The sequence below is a fragment of the Juglans regia genome, chromosome 12, assembly GCF_001411555.2.
Source record: "Juglans regia cultivar Chandler chromosome 12, Walnut 2.0, whole genome shotgun sequence".
Taxonomy (NCBI): domain Eukaryota; kingdom Viridiplantae; phylum Streptophyta; class Magnoliopsida; order Fagales; family Juglandaceae; genus Juglans; species Juglans regia.
The window spans coordinates 8,247,290-8,269,229 of record NC_049912.1 but is presented as its reverse complement, the minus strand read 5'-3'; the positions used below and the strand labels follow the sequence as shown (position 1 = coordinate 8,269,229).

The 21,940-nt window shown below is 35.6% G+C and overlaps 1 protein-coding gene across 1 annotated transcript; it reads right to left on the bottom strand.

Annotated features, from left to right (window-relative positions):
- Window positions 1–2,230: 2,230 nt before the first annotated feature.
- On the bottom strand, window positions 2,231–14,726 carry LOC108999298 (CBL-interacting serine/threonine-protein kinase 9-like). The gene is made up of 14 exons (XM_035683736.1): window positions 14,616–14,726; window positions 13,627–13,689; window positions 7,241–7,312; window positions 6,856–6,963; window positions 6,639–6,719; window positions 4,855–4,908; window positions 4,643–4,768; window positions 4,472–4,561; window positions 3,957–4,079; window positions 3,608–3,715; window positions 3,139–3,278; window positions 2,934–2,967; window positions 2,778–2,852; window positions 2,231–2,305 (listed from the first exon to the last, which is right to left on the bottom strand). Exons 1-14 carry the CDS (start codon window positions 14,724–14,726, stop codon window positions 2,231–2,233), a joined length of 1,260 nt encoding a protein of 419 aa, XP_035539629.1.
- Between the last annotated feature and the right edge of the window lie 7,214 nt (window positions 14,727–21,940).

The window sequence follows — 21,940 nt, the reverse complement described above, 5'->3', positions numbered from 1 at the left end:
TACAAGTTTACTGAGCTATTTCATTTAGACAAAATAGATTATCTATATTGTATCTTTGTAAGTTTAGTTTCATATTTTAACAAACATACATTGCCTATTTGTTAATATTTTGAAAAAAATTGTATGTACATATATCATAAGAGTGTAAGTACCATGTTTAGGAGAAACCAGAAATTTTTTTAGGACAAACTGCTATAAGCTGAATGGTTAGTTTCTCAAGCTATCTCAATGAAACAGATGTGCAAGATTATCAAATCAGATGCAATAACCAGGAAAAATAGAATTACAAAGTGGTCTCGGCCTGCAAATAATATTTTCAAATTGAATGTAGATGGAGCAATTTTTCATGAACAATGTGCAACAGGTGTGGGTTTAGTACTAAGAGATAGGAAGGGAGAGGTTCTTATGGCAGTGTCAAAGAAAGAATTGGTTGTGACAGATTCATATGAAGTAGAATTGTTTGCAGTCCTGAGAGGTATGCAATTTTGTCTTCCTATGGATATTCATGAATTCAGATTGAATGTGACTCAATATTGGTGGTTCAAGATATCCAAGCTCCAACTGATTCTTCATCTTTGATAGGGCATATACTTCAGGATGTTAAACAATTGATGCAAAGAATGTCTAAGTATTATATTCAACATGTATTTCGAGATGCCAATGTGGTGGCTCACAAGTTAACTAAACTAGCTTTGAATGTCCAGGATGTCAATGTTTGATGTGATAATATTCCTATTTCTATTAAACAACCTGTTTGGGTTGATAAATAGTTGTAATGTTTGCTGTTTAAAATGAAAAGTTTGTAATGTTTTCAATAATAAAAAAAAAGAATTAAGTACATAATTTCCACTAATTTCTTAAATAAATACTAGCCATTAACCCATGCAATCCGCAAGCATAATTAAAGTAATTAAAATAATAATAAGATGAGAAAACTAAAAGGGCAAGTAACGATAAATCAATAGCTATAATAAGATTAGGTATGGATAGTGAGTTGAGATGATAGTTGAAAGTTAAATAAAATATTGTTATAATATTATTTTTTAATATTATTATTATTTTAAGATTTAAAAAAGTTGAATTGTTTATTGTATTTTACATAAAAATTTAAAAAAATTATAATGGTGAGATAAAATGAAATAGATTGAGAGTGTTTCTCAATTCAAATTGAGCTTAAGATTAATAATCTTTTTTCTTTATTGAAAAAGTAAGATCAAAATGACTAGTAATGGAAAACTATTGCCCCTATAAGATGCCTACAAAATAGAGACTACTATAGGAAGAAAAAGTTTGTTTTCCCCTCTATTGAATTAGTAATTATAAATAGAAGGAAATCTTTTCGTCTTTAAACCGTTTTCCATCTTAAATTAAAAAAATGAAGCGGATATATTATAATAGTAGGAAAGACAACATAATAAATAAATAAATAAGTAGTGAAAGACTAACAACCCATTCACAACTTGTAAACAATTTTAAATATGATAATATTTTTTTATTAAATTTAAACACATCAAATCAAAAGTAAAAATAAAATAAAATTTAAAATTATTTTATTTTATTTTATTATATAATTGTATACAAATTATTATTTAGTGATAAGTTTATCATTTCTCAAAAAAGAATTTAACTTGGGAAGGATTGAGATAAGTCAATAAAGTAAAATAAAAAATAAAATAAAATGATAAAGTAACTTGATAAAATAGAGGATGCTTAAAAAATTATATAGGTAACAAACTCTTATTATAGATATAAAAATAATAATATAACCGAAATTATTCAAGTTTTTTTTTTGTTGAAGTTATTCGAGTTTATATGAGCCGGACCTAATTTTATAGGCGTTCTATTTTTAATATTCAATTATAATAATGTGTTCATGACCACTTCATCTAGTAAATGAATCGAGTCGAGTCGAATTTGAGTTTGACCAAGCAGATCTCGTGCAATTTGTTGAGTAGTTTTGTTTACTTTCAATCCTAGTTCCCATGGCTTGAGATTCTTTGCCTTTGGTATTGCTTTGCAAGAACCCATTCAGACTGAAAGTAGCGGACACATGCTGCTAGTTTCTCCAAAAGTGGATATCCGTCTGCTACTTTGTCCACAAATGCAATTTCAACACTCGACTCAAAGGCACAGTAGACTATGACCTGCTTGGACAATTAATCAGTGGAGTCAATGAAATAGTGTCCACACATGACAACACGCAGAGAGAGGGAGAGAAAGAGAGAGATTACTACTTCAGGCCATCAGTATATTCTTCACTGGTCCACATTATGTCTTTTAATCCAGACGAGAAACTTTTGTAGAACTGCCATATGACCAGAGCATTGATAACCAAATCAATAAATAGCAAAAACTTAGCTATTCAAATACTTTTTGCAACATTCTTCAATTTAGTTCAGACAGAAGAGAGGAAAAAGGTAATTATAGAAAACTCTTTCACATGCTTGTTTACTATAATTTTCACTTCTTAAAAGTTTAAAAACTCGAGAAAAATTAAGGCAATATCGTATTAGAAAAGTCCGTTTGGATAGTGAGATGAGATGAAATGAGATTAGTTGAGATAGTTTGTGAATAGTAGTGAGATTATTAGTTAAAATCAGATGAGATGAGATGAGGTGTTTCATCTCACCTCTGTATCCAAACGAGCCCGTGCAGCATTTACCATATATTTTTATATGATGAAACTTATCGATTCAAAAATTATTTTTGCTTCCACTGTTTTCCTAACCAAACTAAGCAAAGCTAAAAATATAGAAGTAGAAGAAAAGCTGGCATGCCTTGTGAAACTCCAATGTGTCGCCGCCAGTTTTTCGAAGCTCTACCATGTGCAAGGAAGGAGCTACCTCAAACACCTGAAGTTGAGAATACATCAATTGCACACAGTATTCTGATGTGGTACCATAAAACTTTTAAGCCGAAGAATAACTGCATACCTCAGTTGCAACAGCGAGGTGCCCATCTGGAATTGTTGGAAATTAAGAAACATGTGCATATAGGAATTTCTACAAAAAAAAAAAAGTGCATATAGGAATTTCTAAACAGAACTTACAGTTCAGAATGAAATAACTTGGACACAATACCACCTCAAACAAAGCAAATCCAATCAATATGAGCTTACCCAAAAGAAATTCAATCAATATGTCTAATGTGAGAATTATTACCTTGTAGTTTCTCTTGTGAACATTAAAGCCAAGAGGCTTTGCAGCTTCCTCAATTTTAGACATGATTTCATTTGCAGGATGCTGGGAAGTGAAACGGGTTTCTCGCTTCACAAGACCCTGTAGAGTTAAAATTTATAGAAACATAGTGAGGATCATTAAACATTGATAACAGATATCCATAATACATATAACATGAATCTGTACAGAAAGTGCCATCCACCTGGAAAAATTAAACTACCATGGTTCTGAGTTTCAGGATGATTTTGCCTGTGGTGAGATAAAATAGATTTCCACAATAGGTTTCCAAAAAGACAATGAAAAATCCCAAAGCACCAATATGATGCACCATTGATAATTCACTCTCCCGAAATTTTGAAGGGTGACACATCAATTCCAATGGTAATATGCATGACCAGAAAACAGAGAAATTTTACATACATACATACTGTCTGCTTCTCAAACAAATTTTCAAGACTAAAACCCCAGGACATAGATATAAGCTCAAAGGCATTCATGGATACAGGTCTCTCCTTTCTTTCTGTAACAAGATGTTCCTGCAGAATAAGCATACATAGAACAAAATTCAGGAGGAACTTGGCCTCATATTTATGTTTGCAGATGGACTACTTTGTTAGTTTATAATGCCATGGGAAGAAACCAAAAAACTTCAGTACTGAGATCCGAGCAATGGAACTAGGAAGGTGAACTAATTTTTATTAAAAGCCAGTAACTAGCACATTAACCGGACATCTTCACTTAGATAAATAAATGGAAAACAGGACCAAGAAGTCTTACCTCTGAGTCATTGAATACAGCATCTACATCATCAAGATTTACATTCTGCTGCTCCTCAGAGTATGCTGCCTTGTACCCTTTCTTAAACCATTCATCTTCCAAGATTTCAGGAATTGTTATCCGCTGACATATAGCACCACAATTTTAACAAAAATAATGAATGCTATGAATGCCGTATCTTAAACATTTCATATACCCTTATAAAAAAAAAAAAAACCATTTCATATACCCTTTGCTCACCTAACCTATCTACAATGTAATAAAATTTAAGTTGTGCTACACATAAGCCCCACACCCCTACACACTACTTAAATTCATATAATTTTACTTTTTTATCTTTATATTTCATATTTCAATTCAATATAAATTATGAGGGTAAAAAAGTAAAATTATATATTTTTAAGTGGTGTGCATAGTGTGAGGCTTATGTCTAGAATTTTTCATATAAAATTTAGGAAATGAGGGGATAGAAAGACGGTAAATAAATTTCTCATAAGAAAAGCTGTGGAGCTCACTGTAAGAGGGTTTGGATCAAGAATACGCTTTATCAGTTTCTTTGCACCAGTTGAAAAATATGATGGGAATGTGAAGTCAGCCTTGCAAATCTGAAGTTCAAAAGAATGTGACGATCAGACAAATGAGATTCTCACTGTTCAAACAGGGATACAAAATCTGGAAAGACTTACTTTTCTATACAAAACAGCGAGATTTGGTTCATCAAAAGGCAAGTACCCAGCCATAAGAACAAAGAGAATGACCCCACAAGACCAAATATCAAACGATGTACCATCATAACCTTTATCATTTAGCACCTAATACAACAGCATCACATGTCAGAAATCAAATACAGAGTTTCACTAATTCATTCTATTAGATTCATAAACTTGTAGGTAGATACCTCGGGAGCAACATAATTGGGGGTACCGCAGGTAGTATGAAGCAGCCCATCCTCCTGCAATAAGAGAAATTTAACTAGGGTCTTCATGATGTATAATGCTTATGCCCCCCATAAATCACCCATTCACCTTGGAAAAGTAACACGGTTTTCACTAACAAAAACAAATAAGTGAGCCCTATGTAATCTATACTGAAACATGTATGACTAAAGATAAAACAAATTCAAATTATCCTATATGAAAATATACAGGCTCATGAGAGCTTTCCACATTTTTTTCCACAAAATAACTAAGGAGTGGTCACAATATCGTAAAGAACTCAATACCACCATCCAAAACTCTAAAACTCAACTTGCTCACAGCTCTGGATGCGGCGACGAAATAAGTGATCAATTGACTCGGTAAAAGTAGGAAATATCTGAGCTAATTATGAGCTAATTATGAAAACTCTAAAATCTGTTTTAAAACTTAGCCTCATCACTAGTTTGAATGAGCTAATGAGGATTGAGTTAAAGCAATCCAATCCTTTGACAATGCAATTAAAGGAATATCAAAACCAAGTTGTTAAAGCAGTGCTACTAACATTAAACAGAATTTATCCAAAAGAATTCAAAGAGATCCACAGGTCTTCTTTGCTCTCCTCTGTAATCGAGAAGGCAATGACAGAAGCATATACAGGAAGACTGGCTCTGGAATTTCCTTATAAGCTTGAATTTCAATGCAAGTTCTAGTAAAGACAACGACAAATATTGACAACAGGGGACAACTCTTTTTAAATAAGTAACCAAGTAATTTGATCAAAGAAAGAGAGAGAAGGGTTCAAGAGCATGTATACAAGAAAGAAGGATCACATTTGAGTTCCTTCTATAGGCAAGAATGCAATGGGAGAAGCATATGAATTCAGAGCATAGTAATAGAGTGTGACCTTTAGGGGCACTATCAAGAGTTAAGTTTTTTCTATTCCTTTTCCCATATTTGCTAGCTTCACTAAAAGCAGCTATACAACATCAAAATATGTATCTTTTTCTGGTATTCGCATCCACAAATATTTATGAACTCAACCACACTCCACTTCTCAATCAAACCCAACCAACCCATCAAACGATTCCTCTCTTTTATGAGGAAAATTATTAGGTATTCCTAGAGTATGGATGGCGTGGTACTTATATCATATTACAACATGCCATGTAATTAAAGTTTCGTATGCAAGCATACTCATAAAAAAGAGAATCTTATGCAAGCATCAATTTTAGTTGGCATGCCATCCTATAATAGGATGGAAGTACCACGTGTTGGTACTCCGGGAGTTACTTGCTCCTTTTGCAACATGTTAATGTGACATATTCAAATAGGATCTGGTCCTTTATGATAAAGTTCCTGGTATTCATGAGATGTTCTTCTGTTAGATATCAGAGAACAAGGCTTTGACATGATTCGCCTAAAAGAGTTGGCAATTGCAGCTAAAGTGGAAACCCCCCAAAAGAGGCTAATGCAATGTATACTGCATTATGTCCACTTCTTTCAAAGGAAAAAGGAATGATGTATTAGAGGTTTCACAAAGTACAATGGGAAGAAGGATAGAAATTTTCACTCCAACCATAAGACACCCCTTCTTCCCCAAAAATTGAACCTGTGTTTGCGGGCATTTGTAACCACTTATAGATTAGAAGTGACTTCAAATATCTCAGCAGCTTTACTACAGGAAATAAAGCCTAACCCAAACAGTGAAAGCCAATGGAAAAGAAGTACACCTGTAGAATCTAGGGAATAGTGGAACACCACTTACCCGTACTTGCTGTGAGATCGCACTCAATCCAAAATCTGAAACTTTAAGGACACCATATGAGTCTAGAAGAAGATTTTCAGGCTGCAAATGATGCAGAACACTACATTAATGATCATTCACAACCTACTGAATCAATTACCTAAAAAAGATGAGATCATTTCTGAAAACACCCAGTAAGCATTATGTCGAAGCAGAAAGGTTAGGAAGTTTGTTAAACCTTCAAATCTCTGTGGTACACGCCTCTACTGTGGCAGTAATCCACAGCATTAATGAGCTGTTGGAAATATCTGCTGGCCTCATCCTTTTTAAGTCTCCTATGCTTGGCCTGAATGAGAGAACAAATAAGGGAATCTGTTGCGTAAATAGAAGGATACTAACCACTGGTTGGAACCAGTGATTACACATACACGAACCCAACATGAAACTTGTCAATATGACACCAATGCTAAAATCACGTGGGAGTTTTTCGTGAGCACACTCACATGAACAGTGACCGTGAACTGTGATTTTCCTCCCGTGATTTTAGCGGCTCTCGACCACAAAATATAAATACCATGGGATGCACATATAACATCATTCAATTATATAGTTCAATTTCTTACTATTTGGTCAAAGAGCTCGCCACCACCAACAAATTCAAGAACGATGTAGATCTTTGATTTGCTTGCCATAACCTATGCATGAGAACAGACGACATGAGTTCAAAAATATATGTTGAAACCATCTTCACCACCGTGCAACTCGGAGTGCATTGCACATTGACAACTCTTAGCTTATGATGCCCACAATAGAGTAGATGCATGTGTCTGAGCAATTTGTGTGCATGTGATTTTATATGCAAAAAGGGAAAATTGTGTTCTCCTTCCCAAATTCCCAATGCCTGATCTGTATGTTTAATGACAATGCAGAGAGAGTGTTTAAGCGCATTCTCCATTAATGGGTCAAGCATTAATGGAGAATGTGCTTAAACACTTTCTTAGAACATTCTTAGAACATCTGACCTAAATGCAATCCACATTGATGAAACCCACAACAAAAGTTTTCAGTTAGCCTCAGGTGGTTTTGGGGTGTGGGGGGGTGTTAAATTAAGCTAAAAGTTCCACCCAAGAAACTGCACTTTGCCACTTGATTGACATTTTACTTATAATTCTCCATTGCAAAAAAAAAAAAAAAAGAGAATTTGAGCCCAAGCCACTACATGATGGCTACACCTTAAAGTAAAGGTTAAACCTCAAAGTTCGAATTTCAGAAGTAAACCCATTTAAGAAAATTCTATCTACCAAATACGAACCCATTTATTTAATTAACAAATTCTTATTAAATCAGCAACTGTCCCAAAAAATCAAACTTAAATGAAGATGTGAATTTATTTAGTTAATTAGTACCCCAGCACTCCCTCTCACATGAGTTAGATTTTCTTTTAAGACACTGGCCCAACTTATAGAATATTTTCTTTTAAGGAGTTGAACACTTATTTTTCATCCATATCTTAACAAATGATACACTGCAACTTGTTGTTGGGGAAATCAACACAGCAAAATAAATAAAAGCGAAAATAAAAGAGCACATCCACGCACATAACACCAAGAATTTAACGTGGTTTGGCAACTGCCTATATCCACAGAAAAAAGTTTCACTAATAAATAGTGGAATATAAGAAAATATTACAGAGGAGGAGGATCACACTCCATTCAACTCAACTATCTTATTTTCTCTCAGAGCTCTCCTAGCTCTCTCTCTTTTCTCTTCTTCCTTGGTGTATCTGAGGCTCTCACTGGGAGCCTCAACTTATAGGCGAACATACTATCTCATCACTTGTATGAATGCATTCAACTTGCATTCAATTTGTAACTGCAAATGCAGTTACCTGCTGAGTAGCCATTGTGGACTGCTTGGCATGGACTTCAACAATTCTCCCTCTCCATGCCCATTTACCTAGATGCTATCCATTTCAGCTATGTCTCTGCATAGCTTAAATTTCTCACTTGTAACCACATTCATCAGCATGTCCGCTAGATTCTCTTTTGTATGGATCTTCACAAGGTTCAACAGTTGTTGCTTTGCGTCTCCAATGATAGCGGATATCAATATGCTTGGTGTGGGAATGGTACATTGAATTCTTGCTCAAGTCTAGAGCACTTTGACTATCACAATGTACCTTATAATCTTCTTGACTAACCCCTAGTTTTGGAGAAAACACTTCATCCACAACATCTATTTCCCAACTTCCGCTGTGGCAATGTACTATGCCTCTGTTGTAGATAAAGTAACACTTCTGCAATTTGGACTGCCAAGAGACAGCTCCTCTTGCAAAGGTGAAGATCGAAGTACATTTCCTACTATCCAGATCTCCTGTCAGATCTGAATCAGTATAGCCTTCCAAAACAGGTTTAGCTCCCCCAAAACACAAGCACATCTTCGATGTACATTTTAGGTACCTAAGAATCCACTTGACTGCTTTCCAATGATCATTTCCTGGATTTGAAAGGAATCTGCTCACCATGCCTACATCATGAGCAATATCTGGTCTGGTACAAACCATTGCATACATCAGGCTTCCTACTGCTGAAGAGTAGGGGACTGCTTCCATCTCTTCAATCTCTTTCTTTGAAGAGGGACATGAGCTCTTGCTCAACTTGAAGTGGTTAACTAGTGGAGTATTGACTGGCTTTGCATCTCCTATGTTGAAACGTTTGATTATTCGTTCAACATATTTTTGTTGTGATAGCCACAACCTTTTGGCTTTCCTATCACAAACAATCTTCATGCCCAAAATTTGTTGTGCTAGGTCTAAGTCCTTCATGTCAAAGACTTGGATAGTTCTTTCTTTAGTTTGTTAATCATAGACTTATTCTCACCAATGATTAACATATTATCAATGTAAAGGAGTATGACAAACTTGTCATTTTGGAATCTTCGAACATAGACACACTGATCTGCAACAAGTCTCTTGTAACTATGACTCATCATGAATGAGTCAAACTTCTTGTACCATTGTCTCGGCACTTGCTTGAGGCCATAGAGACTCTTCTTTAGCTTGCAGACTAAGTGATCTTTCCATGGAGCTTCAAACCCTTATAGTTGCTCCATATAGATTTCCTCCAAATCTCCATGGAGAAAGGCTGTCTTCACATCCATCTGTTCGAGTTCCAAATTCAAGCTGGCTACCAATCTGAGTATGACTCAGATTGACATCATCTTCACCATCGAAGAAAATATCTCGTCAAAGTCGTTTCCCTTCTTCTGCTGGAATCCGTTGATAACTAATTTGGCCTTGCGCTTCATTAGCTTTCCTTGGCCATCTTTCTTTAACTTGAACACCTATTTGTTATTTAGGGCTTTCTTTCCTTCAGGAAGTTTCACCAACTCATAGGTATGATTTTTCTACAAATAACTCATTTCTTCTTGCATTGCCTACACCCATAGGCTTCTATCAGCATGAGTTTGAACTTCTTGGAAGCTCTCCGGCTCCTCCTCATCAATAAGCAGAATATAGTCTGATTCTGGATATCTCATTGACGGAATCAGTAGGCGGCCTCTTGCCGATCTTCTTGGTTGAGCTTCATCAACCAAAGGAGGTTCATCACCATCTAACCCTTGTGGTGGTACACCAACTTCTGGTGGAGAGGGTTCTTGCTCCCCCTGCTCTACACCCTGAGCTTCTTCTTCTACTTCTGGATCTTGATCCTGTATATCCTCAAAATCTGTGGCGAATTGTAATGGTGTAGGATCTGGAGTATAGGAACTAGGCTCTACTGACATTGAGGAATCTTCAATTCCTATATTCTGGTTTTCATGGAACACAATGTCCTTACTTCTGACAATTGTCTTTGTCACTGGATCCCATAACTTGTATCCGAATTCTTCATCTCCATATCTAACAAAGATACATGGAGTTGACTTGACATCGAGCTTTTGTCTCAACTCTTTGGATACGTGTGAAAAGGCTTTACACCCAAACACTCTCAGTGAGAGTAAGAGACATCTTTTCCAGACTAAACTTTCTTAGGAACTTCAAATTTCAATGGTGCAGAAGGTGACCTGTTGATCAGATAACAGGCAGCACGAACAGCTTCACCCCAGAATGGCTTTGGCAACTTGGTCATACTGAGCATGCATCTTGTTCTTTCCATGACGGTCCGATTCATTCTTTCGGTTATACCATTGTGCTAAGGGGTATATGAGACTGTCTTCTCATGTCGAATACCGCGATCAGCGCAGTATGCAGCGAACCTTTTGAAAATATATTCTCCTTCATTGTCCGTTTGCAGACACTTCAACTTCTTCCCTGTCTCTCTTTCCACTAGGGTGTGGAAACTCTTGAAGTGCTCAAATGCCTGATCCTTTGATTTCAAAACATATACCCATACCTTTCGTGAAGCATCATCAATGAATGTTACGAAATATCTGTTACCTCTCAATAACTCTTCTTCCATTGGACCACATATATTAGAGTGTACCAGACTCAACAACTCTGATCTTCTCTCTGTAAAGGAATTAAACGAGACTCTATGTTGTTTGCCAAACAAACAGCACTCACAAGAGTTTAACGTTGTTCCTTTGGCAACTTTGATGAGTGTCTTCTTCACAAGCATATCCAACCCTTTCTCACCCATGTGTCCGAGTCTCTTGTGCCACAGATTCAGTGATGCCTCGTCTTCCACTGCATTGAGACTATCAGAACTGATCTTCACATAGGTCTTGTACAACGTACCTCAAATATGTCCTCGGACGACACAACCATGGCACATTGTGACAGATTCCAAGTGTCTTTGCTGAAGTAGCTGTCGTAGCCCTATTGATCAAGGGCTATTTTAGAAATTAGGTTGAGTCGAAGGTCAGGAATGTGTCGAACATTCTTCAATACCATGGTGCAACCAATGTTGGTTTATCTACACTTCGCCAACTCCAACGATCTTTGAGGAACTGGCTTTCCCCATCCTTACCGTACCAAAGTCTCATACTTTGTACGTAGTGAAAAATTCATTATGGGAAGTGGCGTGGTATGATGCTGTTGTGTCTACCACCCACTCAACATCGTGGCTTGCAACATGCAGACACGTCTCGTCATTGGTGGAGAGTATTGCCACATCTCCCTAAAGAGTGACGAGTTTCACCATCTTCTTTCTTCAGCTTACTGTTTTGACCTTGCTCCCTTAAAAACTTGTAGCAGTTTTTCCTCGTGTGGCCTTCTTTGCCACAATGGTAACACTTCATGTTATCTATCTGCTAGTTCCTGCTACTGCTAGACTTTCCATGTGGTTGAGACTTCCCTCTGTTTCTGCCTCCACTTCTCCCTCTATCATTATCTTGAGGCCTTTCTCTACTCTCGATGACAAGGGCATAAGATTGATTCATGTTCATCTCCTTTCGTCTAGCCTCCTCATTGAACAAGGCATCATTAACCATCGTCATGATAAGTTTACCATTTGGAGTAGAGTTACATAGGTAGACCACCAGTGTCTCCCAATTGTCTGGTAATGAACTGAGAATTAGCAGGGCTTGTTCTTCATCACTAAGATTCAACTTGATGGATCCGAGCTGGTTAACTAGGTTTTAAAACTCGATTGTGTACTCGGCAACAGAGGTCGCTCTTCAACTTCAAGTTAACAAGCCGTCTCAACAAGAGGGCCTTGTTTTGAGCAGTCTTAGCTTGATACATATCCTCCAAATTTTTCCAGAGGTTATATGCATCTGTCTCTTGGGCCACGTGGTGAAAGACACTATGGTTGATCCATTGCCTGATCTGACTGATAGTCTTCTTATGAATCTTTTTCCACACTTGATCCGTAAATTCATTTGGCTTCTTCCCTTCATTTTCCAAAGGGTCAGACAGATCTTTACAATTCAAGAGATCCTCCATCCGAGATCTCCAAAGACTGTAGTTTGAGGCAATCAGCTTTATCTTGACGCCTGATGCTAAATCCTCCATGGATTTAGACTGATTCTAAGTACAAAATGCAAGTATAGGATTTTTGAGGTGGAATATCACAAAACGGACAGCACCGTTGTGTCTGGAACGCCTGATTTTGTTGGAAACGAGTCTTGTTTCGTAAAAAAAAGACTCATATAGCACAAGGATGAGCAAAAGAACAAAACAGGAACTATGTCACTCGTGCAGCACGTGGGCGCGAAAAACGCGTAGGCACATGTGTGTCACGTGCTGAAACCTCTCTGGAGCGCGTGGGGCATGTGTATCTCACACAGTCGACTCTCCTTGGGTGCGTGTAGCGCATGCCGAGAGTGGCTCACTCTCCAATCTTCAGGCTGCGTGTGGGGCCAATCTCTGGTTTTCACCGCTTTTCTTGTCTCACTAGGACAAAGATAGTGGTATGCTCAAAATTGCAAACTGAGCAACACATTAAAAACAAGTTTTCCATAAAAACTCATTTTAACAATCACTCTAATACCACTTGTTGGGAAAATCAATACAGCAATACAGCAAAATGAATAAAAGCGAAAATAAAAGAGCACACTCATGCACACAGTGACACCAAGAACTTAACATGGTTCGACAATTGCCGTCCACAGAAAAGAGATTCACTAATAAATAGTAAAACACAAGAAAATATTACAGAGGAGGAGGATCACACTCCACTCAACTCAACTCTCTTATTTTATCTCAGAGCTCTCCTGGCTCTCTCTCTTTTCTCTTCTTCCTTGGTGTATCTAAGGCTCTCGCTGGGAGCCTCAATTTATAGGTGAACACATTATCTTCTCACCTGTATGAATGTATTCAATTTGCATTCAATTTGTAACTACAAATGCTTACCTGCTAAGCAACCATTGTGGACTGCTTGGCATGGACTTTAACACTTATATCTAGCAACAATTTTATTAACACGGTGGCAATATTGCAAAAGGAGTGGTAGTTTGAGGGGGTGAAGTGTAATTTTCCGCATATTTAACATTCTCATAATTATTACACCACAATATAGAATAGGAAAAAAATCAAAATAAGGGAAGAAATACAAGTAACTGCAGGTACCTCAAAAAGTTTAACAACATTTGGATGCTTGATCAGCTTCATTGTCGAAATTTCTCTTTTTAGCTGTGAAAATATGCATCAATGTTAAGATATAAAAATAAATAATAAAATCTACATTTTTCCATCAGATTAAACTTTTACGAGAAGTGGTGATTTCGCATGGTATCAGAGCAGATATCCTAAATTCGAACCCTAACTCTACACTCTACCCTATTTGATTAAATAAAAATGTTATTTGTACTTAAGAAAAACTTACAAAAAACTTATTTTTCCACATGTCAGTTATTGATATGCTGGAAATTATGAAATTTGAAAACAAAACTGACAAGATGAGTCTTGTAAGTAAAAGTGTAAATAAAAATTATAAGTATATATAACATTATTCTTGATTAAATATCCCACGTGTTGGGCTACCTATTGTGGGAGAGTTTAGCCCACATGTGGGGGGAGTGTTAAGATATAAAAATAAATAATAAAATCTATCTTTTTTCATTAATTTAAGTTTTTGGGACAAGTGTTGTTCAACAGTTAAAAATAACATCCTTTGTTCTGGGTTTAACAGTAATTAATCATATATACAATACAAGATTATTTTAACCTTGCGAAGCACGTAGAACATGAAAATAATAAATATTAAACAGGAAATGCCATTTTGCACCACCTTTTACAAGTGGATAATCAGTTGTAGGCTTCAAAAAAAAAAAAAAAAAGATAATCAGTTGTAGACCTTTCAAGAGCAACTATTGCCATCACGCATGCGCAATGTTGGGTTCCATGAGTGAGACGTGGCACTCAGCCGTAGACGCACATTGGCAAGCATGCGTGGTCCCACCATTACAAGACTGGCACGCGGATCACATTTACAACACCCAAATATGTAGTGTAAAGGTGTAAATCTTAACGTCTTGACTAATCATAATTCAATGGAAAATAGATAGAAAACGAACAATAAATTGTAGAAGTTTTTAGAGTAAGATAAAAGCTGTTACATGGTCAACCATCTTGTGACGGAGGACTTGGTTGCAGTCGAGGATTTTGATGGCAACGCAGTCACCAGTGTTGACGCGTGTCCTCGTCGCTGGTTTCTTCTTCAAGCTCATCTTCTCCCCCGCTACTCGATAAAAAAAAATCAACAAAAAACCGAATCTCCAGTGGATATCAAGGGGGAAGCTCCCGCTGGATATAGTTTCAGAACGCAATGCCCGAGGGAGATGTGCGCGTTTTTTAATATGATAAAAATGACACATGGAGAAGCCAGACTGGGACCCGCTGATTAATATGGCATGGCCCCCTGGTGCGGCTCCCCTCCCCACTCGCCTCTCAAAATTTATGCATCTTCCGTGGTCGGGAAATTCTATATTTAGAGTCTGTTTAGATATTAAACTGAATTGAATTGAGATGATAAAATATTATTAGAATATTATTTTATTATTATTATTATTATTTTAAAATTTTAAAAAGTTAAATTATTTATTATATTTTGTATTGAAATTTAAAAAATTTATAATGATAAGTTGATATGAATTTACTTTCCAAACAAAACATAATGTTATAAACAACTTGTTTGAAATATATATCAACGAATATAATTAAATATTACAAAAGCTAAAATAAAAATTAGTATTTTTCAAAATCAAATATTTTTCTTCATCTTATATTTTATTAATTTTAATTAGATTTGTTAATGAAACCACATTTTTAATGATTTATGTATAAAATAACTTAAACTGCATCATATCAAAAAGTGTTATGTTATGTTGCATTTCAAATAACACTACCCAAGTTTAGTATTGTTTTTATCTACTTAATATTATTTTAGATTATTTTTTTAGGAAAATTATACTTTGACACTTAAATTTGACATCTCATTTTGACACTTCCTTTATTTTAATTTTTTTTACTTAATGGTTAAGGAAGTAACTATTAGTGTATTGATATTTTTTTTATATTTTTTAAAAATATTTTAAAATGAAAAAAATATATAAATAAAAAAAATAAAAATGTCAATTTGGCCTAGTGGTCACTACTGCTCATTTTTTTAACTCTACAATTGAGTGCACATAAACTAATGACTTGGATTCAAGATACAAATAATGATAGATACATCATACAAACTCATTTTCACATTCATGTTATAAATGTGGGCAATTTTATAAAATGGTAATACTTTTATAACTATTCTAAAAGTTATTTTATAAAAAAAAATTCTTGATTTAAAATAATATTGTGAAAAGAGACATTCCAATTATGGCCATGATACTACCATAGAAAGTCTCCAACCAAAAAAGAGAAATGAGATTTTAAAGGCCCAAACTCGAATCGCCCTTCTTCAATTCAACCATCCAATGCAACATAAATGAAATAATGTTTGGATAAGAAATGATTCAAATATCAACAATTAAGTAAAGAGTCACACTAATTGTAGGGGTGGGCAAAAATTCTGACCACTCTGACTCCATTCGAGCTCCGACGTCACTCCACATAGCTCCGAGCTCCGACACAATTTAAAAAAAATTTGGTCTAACTAAAAGACGTCGTTCAGTTTGAACAGAACAACGTCGTTTTATTCACAAGGGGGTCCAAAACACAGGACCCCCTTCGTTTCGTTCTCACTTCTTCTCGCATAGGAACTCTCTCTCTCCTCTCAAGTTCTCATTATCCAACTCTTCTCTCCTTGTCTCCCTTCTCTCCCCATCGCCTGTACCGCTGCCAGCCATCTTAGAGGGAACTCCATTCGCCATTCTTTCTCGTAAGCCTTACATCTTATATTTTGTTAAAAGGGTTTAAATTGTTTGTTAATTGAATGATTTGGCTCGGTTTGGATACACATCTAATCTCATCTCATCATTACAATTTTCTCAAACTCCCACACAAAATATAATAAACAATTCAAAATTTTCAAATCTCAAAATATAAATAATATTAAAAATTTATATTTTAACAATATTTTATTCAATTTTCAACAAAACATCTCATCTCATCTAAACTGCATAACCAAACGAGGTTAGAGTTCGAAAATTGTTGAAGTTATTTGTGAAAATTGTTGTTTTTGTTGTTGATTTATTGTTTGAATGGGGGGATTTCTATTTTTAGGATTTTAGTCTTGAGATTTGTGGGGTTTTGTTTGAAAAAAATCGAGTGATGCCGTTCAAACAACGTCCGCTCATTGTTCGATCGAGTGTGGCTTGAACAATCTTCATACAGATTATTCGCTCAAGCGGACGTTCAGTTTTTGTGTTTTATTTCTTTTTAAAACCACAAACATGACTAGACACATATTTTTTTTCCTTTTCAATGTGTTTTCAATGTGTAGATAATTTTCATAACATGTTAAATGACGGTTGTTTGTTAATTATTTTAGATTATTTTCTTAGCAAATTATGGATATTTCACCATCTCGACGCGATTCTCTACAAAAGGATGAAGTACAACCGTTGGCATTATCGACAAGTACTTTGGGCCGTAGACCCCCATCTAGAGCCGTCAAGTGCCAATAGATCTAGAAGATGTTGATATGCTTAATGAGGAGGAGTTGATGAATGTTGAGACCGATCGACCAGCTCGACCTAGTAAAAAAAGGTCGTGGATATGAGAACATTTCACCAAAGTTTTTGGTGATCATGAGAACCTGCAGGCTCGTTGTCATTCCAAGAAGCGAGGCACATCGATATTAATAACACAACTTATGGGCTGCCAACGCTATAAGATACATAAAGGGTTGGAGGCAACTGATCAGGCGAAACTGACTTACAAGACTTCTACGGTCACTGATGTCACGAAGATTAAGAAGCTTTCAATCCTTCAATACAGTGAGAAGATGTTGAGGGATGTTCTTGTAGAGATGATCATCACTGATGAGATGTTTTTTACCACGGTTGACAAGGCAAGCTTCCATAAATTTATGCACACTTTAGACTCACGATTTCTCATACCTTCACGGTATACAGTGATGCGTGATTGTTTGAAGAGGTATGCCAAGAAGAATGCAATGATGAAGGAAATGTTTGTTGTCACTGGCCAGAGAGTGTCATTTATAACTGATACGTGGACCTCCATATAGAATGTGAGCTACATGATTATCACAACTCACTTTATTGACAGTGAGTGGACATCGCAGAAGTGGATTATCGACTTCAAATAAATTGTTAATCAGAAAAGTGCTTTGTATCACAGTTGACAATGCTAGTGTGACTGACACTGTCATTGATTGGTTCAGGCATAATACGACGATTAATGAGGATATCATTCGTGACCATCAGTTTATCCATGTTCTATGTTGTGCTCAAATCATCAATCTCATAGTTTCTAAGTGAAGGAGATTGATGATTCCATTACTAAAGTTCGGAACCTTGTGAGATATATAAGGGCTTCCCCCCAGCGGCTCCGCCAATTTAAAGCAATAGCCAAATAGCTTGAGATCCTATCTTCCAGTATGTTGCAAATGGATGTTTCAACTTAGAGTTAGTTGGGGTGAGAAGGGAGCTTGGTGCGTTGGACATAGTTGATTGGGCCAATGTCAGGTATTTTATTCAAATTTTGAAGTTATTTTATGACATAACTATGAGGATATCTGGGACAAAATATCCTACTGGGAACATGTACTTTGAGGAGCTCTCAGGACTTTTTGACCACTTGCAACAAAGTTGTGCTGACGGTGTGAGTTTGTTTAATTCCATTGCTATGAGGATGAAATATAAATATAATCTATATTGGAGGGATATTGAGAAGATAAATAGATTATTATTTATGGTTGCGATCCTTGACCCCCTGATATAGTTGGTGATTCCAGAATTTTGGATTAGAGACGTCCTCAATGACGAGGATGCTGATCAGTTGATATGAACCAACCCGTGGGAATGAAATCCCTTGAACCCACAATCAATTAAAAAACTCTCCAAGAAAGCCAAAATCAAGTCAATGGATGAAAAATCTAGACCCGATAAGAACTCGTTTCAGGAACTTAGATTATATTAAAATCTAGACACGTTGAAGAACCTATCTTAAGAACCCAGATTACAAAGGAGGAACGCTACGAATGTTGTAATTTACCTTTGATAAGTTCAAAATTTCAATTAAGAATGAGAGGAGTAAAACTCAACTCACAATGAATAAATTCATCAAAATTTCATAAACTATTTAACATGAGGCAACAAAGTGTATTTAAACTAAAACCTAATTAAAACCCTAGTCAAAATAATGCCCCATCTTCCAAAAATACCCCTGAGTGAACAGTGTTGCGGCTACAGTAACTTGGCTATAGTAACCTTTTGAAACCCTAGTTCCTAAAAAGTAACTTTCCAAATAAGCCCTTATCCAAAATACAAGACTTTCCCAAAAAATCCTAATTCATAAGAAATAAGACATAATTTCTGTTGCACTTTTCCATAGCTTGTATCATGTGGATGATTACTGGATCTCCTTCTTTCAAGCTCATCTTGAATATTTGGCTCTTGCTAGACTCGTCCCAATTGGATTGAACCAATCATTGCATTGCTTCCTTGATTTTCTTAGCTCTTAATCTTATAATTAGCCCATATGGAACTTGCAAAAGATCTTTAAGACTAGGCCCACTTTGGTTCTTATCATTCCATCTCTCCTCAAAAGGATTCGACCTTGAATCTCAACCTGGATCAAAGGAAAAAATGTTAGTAATATTGAAAATAGCATAAACATGATATTTACCTAAAAGATCCACTTTATATGCATTTTCATTAATTTTCTCAAGAATTTGAAAATGTTCATCCAAGCTACTCCTATCATCAACAAGCAAAAGCATCAAAGGTGCAGGATTAAGTGGATTAAAACCATAAACAATTTCAAACAGAGAATAAGATATAGTAGTATGCAAGGTTTTATATTCACACTCTAATAAGGGCAAATGATACTCCCGCAAACGTCATGTAATAATTCAATGAATGGCAAATGATACTCCCACAAATGTTCATGAAACACACTTAAATATTTCCTTACACCAAAATGACCACTCCAATTATATGCAAACTCAATGAATGACAAGTAATACTTCCACAAATGTTCATGCAACACATTAATGAATAACAAATTATGCTTCCACAAACGTTCATGCAATACGTCAATGAATGGCAAATGGTACTCCCACAAACGTTCATCCAACACATTGAAAGTCTTCCTTACACCAAAGGTATCCAACAAACCACCATGTCTATCACACACAAGCAACTTATGCATAAAGCTAGTAGGCATACAAAATCTATTACAAGTACCAATCTAGTTTATAGAACTTACCAAACTATGCTTTCTCACTTGTTCCATACACACTAGAAAAGTCATCATCGTTAGCATGCAATTATTTATCATATTCAAGTCTTAACAATTTTACATTTAAAATAAAGACAAAAACATACATTCCTGCTAAAGCATCAACCACAAAATTTTCCATACCTTGTGTGTATTTGAATACATGAGGAAATGTCTCAATGAATTGCACCCACTTGGCGTGCATTCTATTCAACTTACCTTATCCATTTAAGTGCGTTAATGACTCATGTTTTTCAAAGAAATATCGATTAGGAATTGTCGCACCTGATACAAAATCAAAGTAGTGCTCTATCTCCCTAATAGGTGGCAATCTACTAAACACACTGCTAGGAATCTTGACTTCATATCCCTACAACAAATAAACAACAACACTAGGAAAAGAGTCGTTAAATTCATTAATATAAAAGCTTGCCTTAGCATAAAGTCTCACTTTTGTTTTTCTGTTTCTCTTTGCAATCTCTCTTTCTTTTTCCTCTTGTGGCTCAACACTTTTTTCTTGACTCTCAGCCACTTCTCTATTTTCTTTTTCACTCTCCCTTTTTCTTAATGTTTCGGTCTCATTCTCTTTTTTTCTCTCACTCTTTTTTTCTTCATCTTTTTTTTTTGTATTCTCGATCTCACAATTAGTTTTCAACTCATTCTCTCTTTTTCTTGAGGTCTCAGTCTCAGTCTCTTCTTTTTTTTCTCTCATTTTTCTCTCTTTCTTCATTTCGGTCTCACTATTTTTTTTCCTCAATCTCACATTTACTCTTGTTTTTCAGCTCAATCTCACATTCACTCTTGCTTTTCAGCTCAATCTCACTTTTACTCTTGCTTTTTAGCTCAATCTCATTTTCACTTTTTCTTTTTTGATTACTCTCACTTTTACTCTTTATTTTTTTATCACTCTCATTTTCACTATTTATTTTTTGAGCAACTTCACTTTTCAGTTTCAATTGGTCCCCATGGACCAATGTTGGAGTTAAATGAGCAAGTTTGATTATTTTTCCATCATTTTCAAAACTATACATGTTCCTTAGCCCATCATGGATCACCTTCCTATCAATCTGCCACAGTTTTCCCAACAAAATATAGTCAGCATGCATAGGCACTACATCACAAAGGACCATATCCTGATATTTCCTAATTGAAAACGAAACTAGCACTTGCTTATTTACCCTTATCTCCCTACAATCACTCAACCACTGCAACATGTATGGTCTAGGGTGTTTCAAGCTAGGTAACTTCAATTTCTTAACTAAAGTGGTGCTAGCCAAATTAATACAACTCCTCAAATCAATGATCATACTACATACATTGTTGTTGATGTGGCATCTAGTATGAAAAATGTTCTCGCTCTATTGCTCTATATCATCCATCTTAACTTGTGTATTGAGTGCACGCTAACAAGAGAATTATTATACTTTTCTTTCTCATACCCATTTTCAACACTAGACTCATGTCGCCTCCAATCTCTCTTACCCTGTAGATTTCTAATTTCCGCATCTTGATGATCCATCATATCCCTTACTTCACCCAACACCAAGTTCAACCTCTCAAACTATTGTTGCATGGATTGCAATACAAATGAGGACTTATCTACCATTCCCTTAGGTGAATAGCCCCTCCGATGAGACATTGTAAAGAGTTGCACAAAAGAATGTTAATGGAAAACCTCACACACTCCCTTACATGTTTACACTCGAATAATGGCACTTTACTCGTGTTTCACTCTTAATTGACTTTTTTTCGATATTAGTCTCACACTCTCTTGTCTTTTACCTTAATAGTTTCCTCGCTCAAGTTCTTTAACAACTAGTTGAACTAAAATCAAGACAATACAACCTTGTATTATTCCAACTAGTAATAAAGATCTAAGAAACAAGAAACAAGGAATAAAATGACACGAGACTCAATAAATTTATACGAGAGAAAGAGTAATTATAAAACAAGATACCAACTAGAAAGATGTATTCAACCCATTTGATGATAAAGCTCAATCAATAAATGTATTTCTTTCTCTTTGTTGTAACTATGT